The sequence below is a fragment of the Meleagris gallopavo genome, chromosome 2 (genome assembly GCF_905368555.1).
Source record: "Meleagris gallopavo chromosome 2, MGAL_WU_HG_1.1, whole genome shotgun sequence".
NCBI classification, from domain to species: Eukaryota; Metazoa; Chordata; class Aves; order Galliformes; family Phasianidae; genus Meleagris; species Meleagris gallopavo.
Genome location: NC_139405.1, coordinates 189,351 through 202,983, shown reverse-complemented (window position 1 = coordinate 202,983; position 13,633 = coordinate 189,351). Strand labels below are relative to the sequence as shown.

General features: G+C 35.5%; 1 protein-coding gene across 4 annotated transcripts in view; it reads right to left on the bottom strand.

The window, feature by feature from the left end:
• Window positions 1-13,633, bottom strand: part of LOC100538719 (exportin-1) — a 37,241-nt gene that overhangs the window by 18,915 nt on the left and 4,693 nt on the right. For 3 of the 4 annotated variants that reach the window (XM_085218458.1, XM_085218457.1, XM_085218459.1), the window contains 5 exons: window positions 9,741-9,842; window positions 5,786-5,858; window positions 435-496; window positions 316-360; window positions 46-227 (listed from right to left, as the gene is read on the bottom strand). In XM_085218458.1, the coding sequence (XP_085074584.1) occupies window positions 46-227; window positions 316-360; window positions 435-496; window positions 5,786-5,858; window positions 9,741-9,842 (464 nt within the window). Of the gene's footprint in view, window positions 1-45; window positions 228-315; window positions 361-434; window positions 497-5,785; window positions 5,859-8,451; window positions 8,516-9,740; window positions 9,843-13,633 lie in introns of those variants that run through there. The other variant, XM_010706326.4, reaches the window with a different exon arrangement.

Below are 13,633 nucleotides of genomic sequence, written 5' to 3'. Positions count from 1 at the left end.
CCAGTATGCACTATTTGTTAGGGACATATTAAATACTATACTTGCCTGTCTTTCAAATGCTTTGCTTTCACTTGAGTTATCTGGCCACTGGAGAAATCAAACACTTCTTCACTCAATAGTTTAAGGATCACCATGTTGTTCTGACAAAGGCTTTCACTAGTCCTGCTTGCTCCTACAATATCACTTATAAAAGTTGGCCAGTGCTTTGGCCATTCCTGTTTCAGAATCTGAAAAGTGAAACACCCGTATGTTAGGTACTTAAGCAAAACCAAATACTTCATGACAAGATTTAATGCTTCCTGAACTCCAACTTACCTGAACAAGAATCATGTTCAGTTTCCCAATATACACCTTCTCTTTCTAGAAAATGGAAAAGACGTCAGATTATGCATAGTATTTACCTCTCTTTTTTTCCCCTAAGGTAATTCACTTACTTCTACACACGTTGGATCAGATGATGTCTTGATAATTAGGCCAACAACATACTTTTTTATACCTGCAGAAGAATTGAGAAATATTTTAACTAAGCCAGATGTCATGAATGTTTCTGACTCAAGATTCTTGCCATATCGTTAAAACAAGGTATAAGGTTACAAGGCAATGCTAACTGAGTTGACTCAAAACTCATGTTACCTCTTATATGTGGTTGTGTCAACTGGCAAGTAAAATGCTATTATTGCTGATAATCCTTCAGCCTATTTACGAGTGTGTGCATGTCTGAGAAGGCACATGTTTTTATTATAGTGTAGGCAGGTAAGTTTTCTTTTTAAATTATTCAGCAAAATAACAAAGTTCAAGATTAATAGTTAACTAAGTTACCATATTCGCTGCAGAAGAAATATCCCTCCTGCTCATGTGGTGCTGACCAATTTTCTACATTCAGAAAGCTCACAAATTAAGGAAATAGAAGTAGTTCTGCTAATTGTATACATTAACTATATACTTTCTATGCGGCTCAAGACAATTCTTCTTCACTGAACACAGTGCAGGCAAGCAGAAGGATTGGAAACTTATGTTTTAGAGTACGTATGTATCTTGCTATTCGACTTAATAAAGCCAAAATCTAGTTGATGTATCATTTCTTCAATGAAATAGTCAACAATACAGAAAAAACACTGATTACTATTATTTTTTTTTTTAAAGTTATCAGCTAACTAAAATGAGTGCCCTATTTTAAGAAATTTCATTTTTTTCCCTAGCCACTACTCTACATTATAAAACACTCCTAGTATTTAAGCAAAATTAGCTATTTTTTGCATTCTGGGCCTGAACAAAACGAACAGTTCATTCCGTTTTTAATTCTATTTTCAAGAAATTTGGAAACAACACATCTGGAAGTTACACAGCAGCTGCTCTGCGAATGTTTCTGACGACAAATTAAGTTCTTCATCATTGTCAGCAAGCATCAATACACACTAATTTGGAAGAATACTTGATAACAAAACATATCGTTGTCAAGCACTGGTCTAAGCCTGGCATCATGGCCCTCACCCCCCCCAAAAACACCACACACACACACACACACACACACACACACACACAAAAATCACACTTTGATGAAGTGTTAAAGCACCCAAACAATACGTAAGAAGTGTTCAGGGCCAAAAGCTAACCTATTTGTCTGTCAAATTACTGAGAGGAGTCAACTTATTGCAACTCTTTTCAATCCAAAAAGAATTTGAAAGTGAACGTGTTCATAAGAATGCTGTTCTGACATCAAAGCTGCCTATTTTTTATTTTAAATCTTGCTGCCCTAATAGAATTCAAGTGTTCATTTACAATCTCAATGCCATGCTACCATCAATTCGGCCTTGAAAACATCTGCAGATGGAAATAGTTGCTCAGCTCCAAAGCTTATCCACTGAAAAAAAAAAAAAGGCAACCACAGCTGAACAGACAATCTAAAAGATTTGACAAATCCTGAATGTCATGCTGCAGGCTTTTGAGCTCTTCCATTCATTTAGGTAATGGTCACATTTTTAATCCCTCAAACGTAGCAGCTACTGAAATCTAACACTTTTTTTCCCCCTTTTTGGCTTACGTTGTGTTTTTCATGTAATTACTTATTTTTTCTTTTATGTTAAGAAATAATGTAGTTTCTGCTTTACATTTAACAGCCCTGTTTTTTTTTTATAATCATTCCACAGATAAGATGAAAACACCATTGTTGAGACAGAACCCACAGTCCTAGCTCCTGTTCATGGAGTTGTTCATAGGCTCAACTAGTAGAAAACTGGTTAACAAAAAGTCCAGTTCATTTTAGAATTATCTGGAACCTACCTTCTGCCAACCTCACTCCAGTACTGCCTCAGAGGCAGTGCTCCTCCTCGTGTCCCACAGCAGTTAACAAGTATGTTAGCCAGCTCCATCAGTAAGAAAGGTTCTAATTACTGCTAAGACTGGACACCAGGCCACTGTCAGAAGGCCTGGAATAGTGCTGCTGTTTGAATTTTCTGGTAAGCAAAATGCAAAAAGAGGAGAGAACAAGCACACTGACAGAACACAGCAACTAGAGCTCTCCTTCAAGGCCCTTCCAAAGTTCCTGGACGAGTACTGGATATTGCAGTCCTCAAATGAAAGCAGTTCCTCTGCAGAGGGAGACCTACAGGTAACAACTAAACCACTTTCTGAAGGGAAAGCATTTTCACAGGTGAACCAAGCTAAACGTCAGAGCAAGGAGAGAGAGGAACAGCACAATCACCACATTACTTAATTCTGTAGTCTGTCTAAACTGACAAATATGAAATATCCTAGTTTCAGCATATGATATGCTTGCAGAAGAAATTATATCTCATCTGGGCCACAATCTCAGAGCAGTTCCTACCATAACAGAGTTCTAGCATATCATCAGCCATAGGTAATCCACATCTTAACTGGTTACCTTAAGACAAACAAAAATATCCTTTTACGCAATCGTGGGGCACAAATTACATTCAGAAAGTGTTTGCAAGCTGATGCTGCAGGCGCACATTCATAGTAATTTACTAAAATCAGCAAGTTTTCTATTTGAAAATTAAGATGCTTAAGTAGAACAAGTGGACAGTCCAATGAAGGAATCTAACAGTATTTGGCAGCCAAAAACAGAATTTTAAATTGTAAAGCAGAATTGATCCTTCCATGGAGATTCATGTTTTGGAACTATTTAAGTACACAGTTTAAGTACCACTTATTTTCAGTCTTGATGAACTACGCTTCCCATTCATGTCTCAAAGATCAACTCTCCCTAGTAGCTGTGAACCGATCAATTTGTATGTGTTTGCTTTTCAACAGAAAAATAGAAGTTGATTAAAACTCTTAAAGAGGGCCTAAAGGACACACCTGTTTCCATCGACTCCCTCCCCACTGCCCCGCAGTAGTGTCACATATATAATTCCCTCTTCATTGCACAGAGAATCAAAAGCCATCTCTTAATGCCAGAAATATCCATTTGCCAGAAAAATCTTTTCTGCAGCAGCTTAAATTACTGTTAAAGCTTTGTACTAAACTCCAGGACCTTTCTATGAGCCACTAAACACCATCTCTCCAAACACTTCAGGTATCTCTTCCATTTGAAAATGAGCAAAGTTGTACCGTCAACTCAAGTTTCATAATGAGGAAGTGCTTATCCCTTCTGACTCAAAATACTCCAGACAAGCTTTCTCTGTTCACAGGAACAAAATTTTATTTCACAATGAAGATTAACAAAGTGTATCACTGAATAGTAATACCAAGAAGCTTTTTATTTCTGGGCAGGTTTTCACACAATAAGAGAAAATCCTATTGAGACCATAGCACATAAATCAAATTACATCCTTCATAAGTACTATTAAAACATCAACTCTACATTAGAGGAGTACAGGTCTGGCAACAGGGCCATTAATTAAAATTAATTAAAAGCCATTTAAAAATAAAAGTAAATTTAATAATGGAGATTCACATCTAAAGAACATCTTCTGAAGTAAGCTTATTTCACTGCTTATATCTGAGATCCTAGGCTGGAGTTAAAACCTCCCAATGCTGAACCAGAAGTGAACAAAACTCTGGCTAACTTCAAGGCCCCGAAAGATATTCCAATGTATAACTCCAGGTACAGCTAAGATAAGATCTCAAAGGAAAGATTATAGGGTTCAGAATACTTTAAGTTATCATCAGGTGATTACACAACTTCAGACAGTAATTTTATCTTGTAATGTATTCAGCCACTTACTGCATCTGCTCAGATGATCATAACTAGTCAAACAATATTACCATGCCTACTAAAAGTGAAATAAAATACAAAATACTATCTCAAATTCTGGAAGCGATGTCCAAGTCACATATGCATAATTTGACATCTGAAATCCAGATGCGATAACATGATCCAGTGCACAGCCAAGCATCACCTCAGCACAACCACTTATCCATTCTACACATTAAGAATTTTTAAAACTTGAAATCACTTGTGTACTCTATTTTTGGCACTTGTTCAGTCCCAAACTATCAAATAAGTCTCTCTCTTCAACTTGTCCTATCTGACTATAGCTTCCTTTAACAGGCATCAATAAGCTGACCATGACTAATTCAACCTACTGACTCCTCCCTGCTTTTGCTCCAACAGTCAAAAACTTTGAGAGAACTTCCAAACGCTGAATATAAGTGTTCATACTCAGGAAAATGGAAACACATGAAATTTTTAAGTGCAAACAAAAGATAACTTCAAGGTCCTCTCTCAGTTTCTCAAAAAGGCACAATTGTGTTTGAGCCTTTAGTTTTTTTCCTGTAAGTCCGTAAGGCTGCTTCTAACAGCACGTAAGTGAAACCTTTTCCAAGAGCTAGGCTACATCTACCACTTTTAAAGTGGAAGTAAGGAAAATAATCGCAAACGTTGAAATCTCCCTCTCCAAAAACGTATTTTCACTGCCATTTACTATTACATCCCCATCAATAAACTGGCAGTGAAACTTTGATCACATCTTCACAATGTTAAAAACAGCTTATGGCAGAACATGGAAATTCAATTAATGAATTCTGAAAACACTATTTCATAAAGACCAAATACAGAACGGTGACAAGTTTTGAAGTAGTTCTACTCAGCATTCTGAAATCTGTTTCACGACTTGACAGAAAACTTTATGAATATGCATTAATCCTACACCAGAGGATTACTCTTACAAACCTCTTGCTATTCAACACATACAGCAACACATAAAGGGAGGAAAGAAAAACAATCATAGAATATCCTGAATTGGAAGGGACCCACAAGAGTTTGAGTCCAGCTCCATAGAAGACCACCCAAAAAATTAAATAATCTGCCTGAGAAACACTGCCCAAACTCTATTCTAAAATAATTATGATTGCTTAAAAGTTTAAATAAGTCTAATCAGCATATGCTACCATAGTCAATTTAAAAAAAAAAAAAAAAAAAAAGAGTACATTGGTGGAGCTGTGGCGCATAGCCCAGACAGGCTGAAGACTGCGAAGTACAGAGAATTCAAACTTCTACTTCAAAGCCAGAAGCCAGCCCTCTTCAGATTAAGTCTCGCCTACAGATCAATGCGTCACTTCAGCAGTGATGTTTCAAAAAGAATCAGCTGATGTTTTACCTTCTTCTAACGCTTACAGAATCCTAGTTGCTCACCATCTAAGTGAAACCACTACTGTGAAAGGGCAAGACATGGTGGGATACAGAAATGCACAGATAGCTTTACTTCACCTAATGGTGCTTGAAAACTTAAAAATTACTTACATGTTCTAAATCTCAACAAAAAACATAAGAGGAAAGGACAAAACACAAATGTAAGAGGTAAACACAAAAATCTCTTCCTACCTTCACACTGGTTCCTTGGAAGAATCTTCCATCTTGTTTTTATCACATTTTCCAATATTTGCAGTCCATAATACTGAAATTGGAGAAGAGTAAAATGTGAGCATATTACTGTAGGACTAACTCACTCTCAGGATTTTCATTCAATCAGACATTCACATGTAACATCTAAGACTTCAAGAATATTAAACTAAAAAACTTACTTAATATATCTATTCACCCGTTTATTCAAATTTCATGCATTTTTTTTTCCATTTTATTTTTGCTATACTAAATCCTGCTGTTTGATCATGCTCACACCAGGAGGGAAAAAAAAAAAAAAAAAAAGAAAAAAGCTCTCTGGTAGACAATTTTGGCCATCTGGAAAGGAGGAAGTAGCAGCCAGATAAGAATTTGCATCATAAATGACTGTCCATATGTTCAAGTAATATCACAACCAGGCTCCTAAAATATTTAGCAGCTTGGACCGTTTCAAGTGTCCTATCATTCCTCTAAGAGCTGAAAAAAAAAAATAAATAAAAAATCATGTCTTATTACATGTCCTGATGCTGGCACTTTCTAAGGAAAGTATTTCCCAAATTTCACTGGTGTGTTATTTAGGAACAGCAATACAACCCACAGGTTTATTCAATTTCAATACCCACCCCAATATGGCAGCTATTTCTACTATTTAAAGATGAACTTTTGTGCTCAGTCAAAACATGCATAAGTTCTTGGATTTTTTTTTTTTTTCTTAACCTTTCAGGAATTCCTTCCTAGGTTCTTTGCCGAAAATGTTTTATTTGCAAAGGAATTGGTAAGGCCGCTCCCTCTGCCCATTTATCCCTACTGTCAACTCACAGTAACAGGGAGAGAAGTTATGATGTGATCAAGGAACATAAAACCCTATTAGCATGAATAGACAGCAGAGAAAAGGATATGAGGAATTTTGCAATAATTTTATCAGCATAAGATTAGGAAGAATACAATAAATCACATCAATACCTGAAAGGTAAACTCGTTTATAAAGTTAAAAGTTTGGCTGAGAATAAGAGTTCTTCTTTAAAACTGTTAGTTGTTATATAAAAGTAGGATCATTAACATTTCAACCAAAGGGATCACAGAAACTTCAGTTTAATAAAAGAAAAAAAAAAAAAAAAAGAAACAGAACAAACCACAATGTAGGTTGTCCCAAACTACATTGTTTTATTAAAATCTTTGCTGTTTTCATCTTAACATAACCTACATTCCCCACATGCTTCCCTCTGCGACCTAAAAACTCCCACTAGAATCACATGCAGACCCTGGATTTGCAAACCAGTGTCATCTTTTAAGATGTTGGGGTACAGAGAAAAAATTGGAATTATGGAAAATTGTCAAGGCTTTTTTTTTCTTCAGCGTAAGCAATAGTTATAAACTGGATTTTAATTTGTAAGTTTACAAGTAATTAAACATAAAAGCTAAATTAAATCAAGGTAATGATCATACAGAAAAATGTATGAAAACTGTTTAAGTAAAATGTTTCACTGGCAGTGACTTCAGTCACTGTCATTGATTTATAAATGCCATTTTGTACTGATCTACACAAAAAATACAAAACATTTACAAAAGCTTCTAACAACCTTGGGAGTATAACTACTCATAAGATAAGGTTAATCTTCCTGAAGCAGAAGCTAGTTGTTTTATTTCTAGCTTGTATAGGCACACCTATTAACAGGCTTTCCATGTAACAGTTAAACAAAAATGGTACATTTACTTCCAAGCATTATTTTCCACAAGTCAACTTAATTGGCTTTAAAATCAGAATGGCAAGTTAAGTTTCATTTTACAAGAGTTAAGAAATTTTTTTTAGAAATTAAGGGCAGAACTCATCTTCAGTCTTTTTTGTCCCTTGGAATTTCATTTGAGTACTAGAAATGGTTTTTTTTTTTTTTTTTTTAAATGAAAGTTGCCACACCTTTTCCCCATTACGCACTGAAGTACCCAATTTAGAATCACGTACTTAAAAGCCATAAAGGTTCCTTGTCTACATTTCTACAGATTTCTGCACATGAGATTTGAGTTCTGCCTTCTGCTCAGCTCTTGTTCATCTCCTCTCACCTTTGGAAGAAATTATTCATTTCTAATATTTGTAAGGAAAATGAAATGGGATCAGTAATATAATCACCACAAATGACCTCTACTCATGCACCCTTCTTGCCATATTGTGTCAGAAGCATGGTGTGTTGGTTTTTTTTGTTGTTGTTGCTGTTTTAAATTGAAGCTACTTTTGATATAGTTGTTGCAAAAATTTGTGTTATCTTCATATCAAGGAAGTACCAAAGCGTCCAAAAAAAAGTCATCGATGTCAATTTTAAGTTCTGCCATCTGAAGTATCAGAGGCATTTTTATTAAGTCAAACAATACAATGTAAACACATTTAAATTCAGCATAAAATAGAAGACTTTCCAATATGCATTTTCTCTTAGTTTATTCCTAATTGTTTAGTAGAAATTCACTGCCAAGTTATGAAGATGAGGGACAGGTAACAGCAAAGACTGAAAGAAACCCTAAAAAATGATCCCTATGGTAGAAATTTCTATGATACCCTTATTGCTTACTCTATGCACCAAATCCCCTCCCACCCACCTCCCAAGAAACAAAAACAATTGATGAACAGAATTCAGTTAAAGGGAATCAAAAGGGTAGACCTTGTGGAGGCCTGCCGTCAAAGCCTAGCTGTGTCAGTTGCACAGGAAGACACCCCTTTTCTTCCTATTACAAGCAATCAACATAATGGAACATTATGATTAATATCAGGTAGTGTTAACAGCTTAATTAAAGAAAAAATATGATTGCATAAAAGCCAAATGTCATAGTGCATAAATTTAGCACCAAATAATTTGCAATTTATGTAAATGGAAGAATTCTTTACCTGTTGCTTTCTTTCTGTTCCTCAAATCATCTCATTTTTCACAAGACAAATTTGAGTTTTTAAAAATACTGTTGGTAAATCAACTTAAAAATTAGTAATGTCTGTCAGTATAATAAGCAAAGTTTACCAGGCAAGCAAACAGGCAAACACTGTTACTTAAAGGTCAGCACTTTGAGGAAGTTCTTTAAATTCTTTTTTCCTAAACTTTAAAGCAATGAAAAGAATTGAACTGTTTCATGAGTACCTCCTGAATTCAGAGACCATCCAACCACTATTATTTTCTGTTCAAACACTGTTTATCAAGCAGAAAACCATGCCTATCAATTACTTAAAATAACAATCATCAAGCTTAATACTGTGGAAACATTTCAATCAACTTTTCTGTTCAAACCGCAGAAGTCTTATTTTAAGGTAAAACCTGTAAAAATATAGTCAAAAACTAAATGCTAGCCCATTTTTGCACTATCATGATGGATGGATTTACAATAGCAGTACAAAGCAAGTTTGTTTTCTATATTAGTAAAGACTAATCTCATACTACAAAGAGTTTGAGGTACTTAATTTTCATCAACTGCTCAAAACAGTGGTCTAATACAGTTTCTATCTTGTCTTCAATAACTTAGGGACAAATTATCTCCTCACTTATGCGCACATGGCTCTCATTCACATCAAAGACAGCCAAGCACTTAACCAAGAACAGAATGTGGCTCCAAGAGACTCTTCATTACATGTATACACCAGTCTTTGAACTGGCATTATACTTATATATGTGCCTTGAAAAAAAAAAAAACAAAAAAACAAAAAACAACCTATTTCCAATTCAACTCTACCTTATTTTCTTTCCCCCTTTTTTTTTTTTTTAAAAAGGAGAAATACTCTTGTGAACATAAAAGGAGATTTAAATATTTTATCCATTTATAGTTTCTGTTTAAATCCGCCTTTGGGAATAAGACAATGAAAACGTGGTTTGAATAAAGAGTCTACGGCTAAAAATGAGATACCTTCCTCAAAGTTCATGAGTGGAAGAAAGATGAAAACCAAATAAATAGAAGTTTATTTGCTTACTTTGGTATTCATATTCTGAGAGAACTCCAAAATAGTATCAACTCTTGTCCATGCATCAGGATGTTCTTTTAAGTGAGTCAAGACTTCTTGAGCCATTCTTTGCTAAAAGCAAGTTTGGAAAAAAAAAAAAAAAGTATTAGCATAGGATTATTTTAGGAAACATGTAGTATAACCAAATATATTAACATCATGTCACCTTTAAATGATGTATTCAAAACTTAGAACAAAATGAGAAGCAATAAGTCCACAGATTTCCTTCTGCCAATTACGATTTATTAACAATCAAATTCAAGAAATGCACTAAGGCAAGATGGTCACTGACTTACTCCCACTCTTTCATACTGAATGGTTAATCTAGGCCAATACCAAACGTGTGAGAAAAGCACACACAAGGAAAGTGTACTAGGGATGGAAGCTGTCTTCCATTCAAAAAATCTTCTAGATAAAATTTTATTCAAGGGCACCCAGCTTTCTTTTCCATTTTATTTTGAAAAACCACAGAGCAGAACCAAAAGTCTCCATCTCCTCTACTTGAAAGGAATCCCGATACATCCACTAGCTTACAAAAGCAGAAACTATTTATTGGGGGACAACAGGCCAGCTGGTCACACTAATCCTTTGTTTCTTCCTTGAGACTGACATTGTCAATTATTAAACTAGTTTTCACAGTTCCAATAACTTGCAAAACCTTCTCATCTGAGCCAATTATTCATACAAACAGCTGAACTCATTTGAGATATCCTTTATCCTTTTCAGGTCTGCATTTTCATAAACATCTTTTTAGGAAGCCTAATGTTAGCCATTTTCAAAGATGCAGCGCACTGACAAACCCTGCTGCAAACTGCATCACCTACAAGCATCAGACACTGCCTTCCAACAATAAGAGCATCTTCCAAGTTACAAGAAACAAGTAATATGACAATTAACAGAACTTAACTCATTCTTTCAGAGCAGTGCAGATCTAATTCAATGGAATTAAAACAGTTAATGCTTTAACTTCCCCAGTTACAACTTTACTACAGATACACAGATTTGTAGTTAGCTGCAAGAATATATTGAACTGGTGGGGAAAAAAAGGAAATGCCTACAATCCTTTCCTAACAGAGAAACCCCATCAAGACTCAGAATCAATGAGATGAAATAAAAATTCAGAGCTGAAACACTATACAGCAACGATGTATGAAATACCTACGTAATATCAGCATCTCTACTTAAGACAACTCACTGTAGTAGAGCATTCCCTGGTCCGGTACTGACTTGGAATTGCACATCCTTGTAGGTGCCTTATGCAGTAATACTACATATACATTCTTTTTTACTTAAAAAGGCAGTACAACTATATTCATACAGTTCCACAGAGGTAAAATGTTCTGCAGTTTTGATGTAGGTCAGTTGTACTAAGAGAGAAAGAATCAGTTACTTCCAGGCTCAATTTGAGTGCACTTTTACACTCAATCCTAGTGCTTCTAATATTGGTGACATACCACAGAATCAAGCATCAATACGAACAAGAAATATGGTCAATATCCTTCTCCCAGGTCCTTATCAAGTACACTCCCTTACCCACTAATACCTAATGTGACTGGACAGCAGCTCCTGTAGTTTCATACAAGCATTAATGCTTAACCAGGATTGAAGCCTCATTGTTTTGTTGCCACAGAAGGAAAAAAATCAGCAAGCAAATAACCCTCCGGAGCACGACAGTCTAACAAACCAATGGAATTTAAGCGTCTGTGATGAATATGACAGTTTTGAGCTGTCTCAAAACTTCTCACTCACATTGGGGCATTTTCTCCTCAGAAAATACACACACATTAAAAGCTCTATTCGGTCCTTGACTTGGAGATTTTTTTTTCTCTCTTCTTACCTTTTTTTTTTTGCCTATCACAGATCTGCAGATAGTTTTGCAAGCAGTAATAAGAACTAAGCAGAAGAGAGGAGATATTCAAAGATAAGAATTAAGGGGAAGAAGACAAATACATTTGAAAACAAGTTCAGCATGGACTATCCAGACCACATCATAAACTTTTTCACATTCCAGAAATACCATTTAATACCTTAATATTTAATATCCCTCAAATTTTATTATTCTTGTTTCCTATCATGTCATGTTCAGAGCTGTCAGGCTCTACAATGAAGTGCTTTTCCCTGCAGGAACTTTCAAACTGCTCTTGGAAAAAAAGTAAAAACTCACAGACATTCACTGAAAAATGTCTGGGCCTTTGGTAAAATACTGAAATAGCAAACCAAGCAAACATGAAAGTATAACATATTAGTACACCTATTTGTAAGTTTATATCATAATTCACTTTTGCCAATTAACAGCTGCTTTGTGATAAGTAGGGCAGTGAACTGGCCTGCAACTAAATAACACTAGATAAGTGTTCAGCATTAAGAGTGAACTCTGAATGCTTATTCAGTAATGTAATACTTATACAGAACTTGCTTAGTATCAGTACCTAAGTTTACTAAAGTTCACAGCTTGCAATCTAAGGCTTTCAGCAAGTTAGACAAAGGAAGATATCCAATTCTAGCCAGAGGATAAAAGAGTTTCATCCCTCAGCAGGAGGAGATACTAGCAAGTTAACAAGAAGCGCACCCCTGCCAGCATATAGAGGAAGGTTCCAATGAGGAAATAGGTCCCAGTTCCAAACGTTACTGTTGGTCTGAACCTACATGTAAGGGGTTTGTTTGATCCTATGACACATCACCAGTATTAGAACCAATAAGAAGGTCCGGTATAAAAACTTAAAAGAATTTGACCCAAACTCTGATGCAGGAACGCTACAGTTGAAATGAGTGGAAAGAACTGTGTGCTGGAATCCAGAAAGGGCATCATCTCCCTGGAGTTGCCCTCCATGATGGGACTGCTAACTGTGAGTGGATAGTCTCTGGTATTATGAGTGGGACCCCTATGAAAGATGAAGCAAGGGGCTGATTTAAGTGACACAAATTCTCCCAATGTAAGAACAATGGCAATTTGACCATCATATTTAGGGTTAATCCTTCAGTCTTAGACTACTACAAGCACCACCTATATTTTCAGTCAGCATAGCAAACAAACATGCCAGTTACAGAACAAGTACTCAGAAGTCTCTACTACTGAAGGCAAAAGCTAGAAGAAGCTTTTTGCGAAATGGTAATTTTAAAAGCTACAGCTATTAGCTACTTGGGATTTAGGAACCTGAAATTGCAAGTGTCTCAAAAAAATAACCATGGGATTTTAGAGCCCATTAGAATTTACATTAATAAGCCATACACGAGCTTTTAATTAGAAATACACAAAATAAGTACAAGCAAGTATATTTTTGTTTATTCTAATAGTTGGAAGGAGAGAAGAAAAACATCAGCTACTCATCTCAATTTATTTTTATTGTTGCACAATAATACATTAGTAATAGTTGCTTGACACTGAAACTCTCAATTTCTTAAACATGGACAATTAAAACTTGCCATAAAAGAAACTATGCTAACACCCTTGTAGCAATACTTGCTTTCAACATTGAGCCTTTTTTCCCCACAGTTCAAGAAATTAATAAAAGCAACAAAATATGAGATTCAGTTTCAACACAGTATGTTTGCATACACTCTCCTTCTCAGACTTCACACTTCCTACTAAGGCCAGAGAATAGCGTGAGAAGAATCTGTGCAGGAAAAAAGAAACAGTAACAGGAAAAAAATAGATAATAAGAGCAAAATCTTCTCTTAATACCTCTAATATGCTTTTTATTAAGTATAAATATCCTAACACTAAAAATATTTTTCTGTTCAATATAATCTTTCAGCAAGGCCAAAACTGAGCTTCTGACTTTACAATCCCATCCAGAATAATAACAGGTAATTCAGACTTTCCTGAAACATTAAGGTACAGAGAGTGAGCTGCAAGCAAAGAC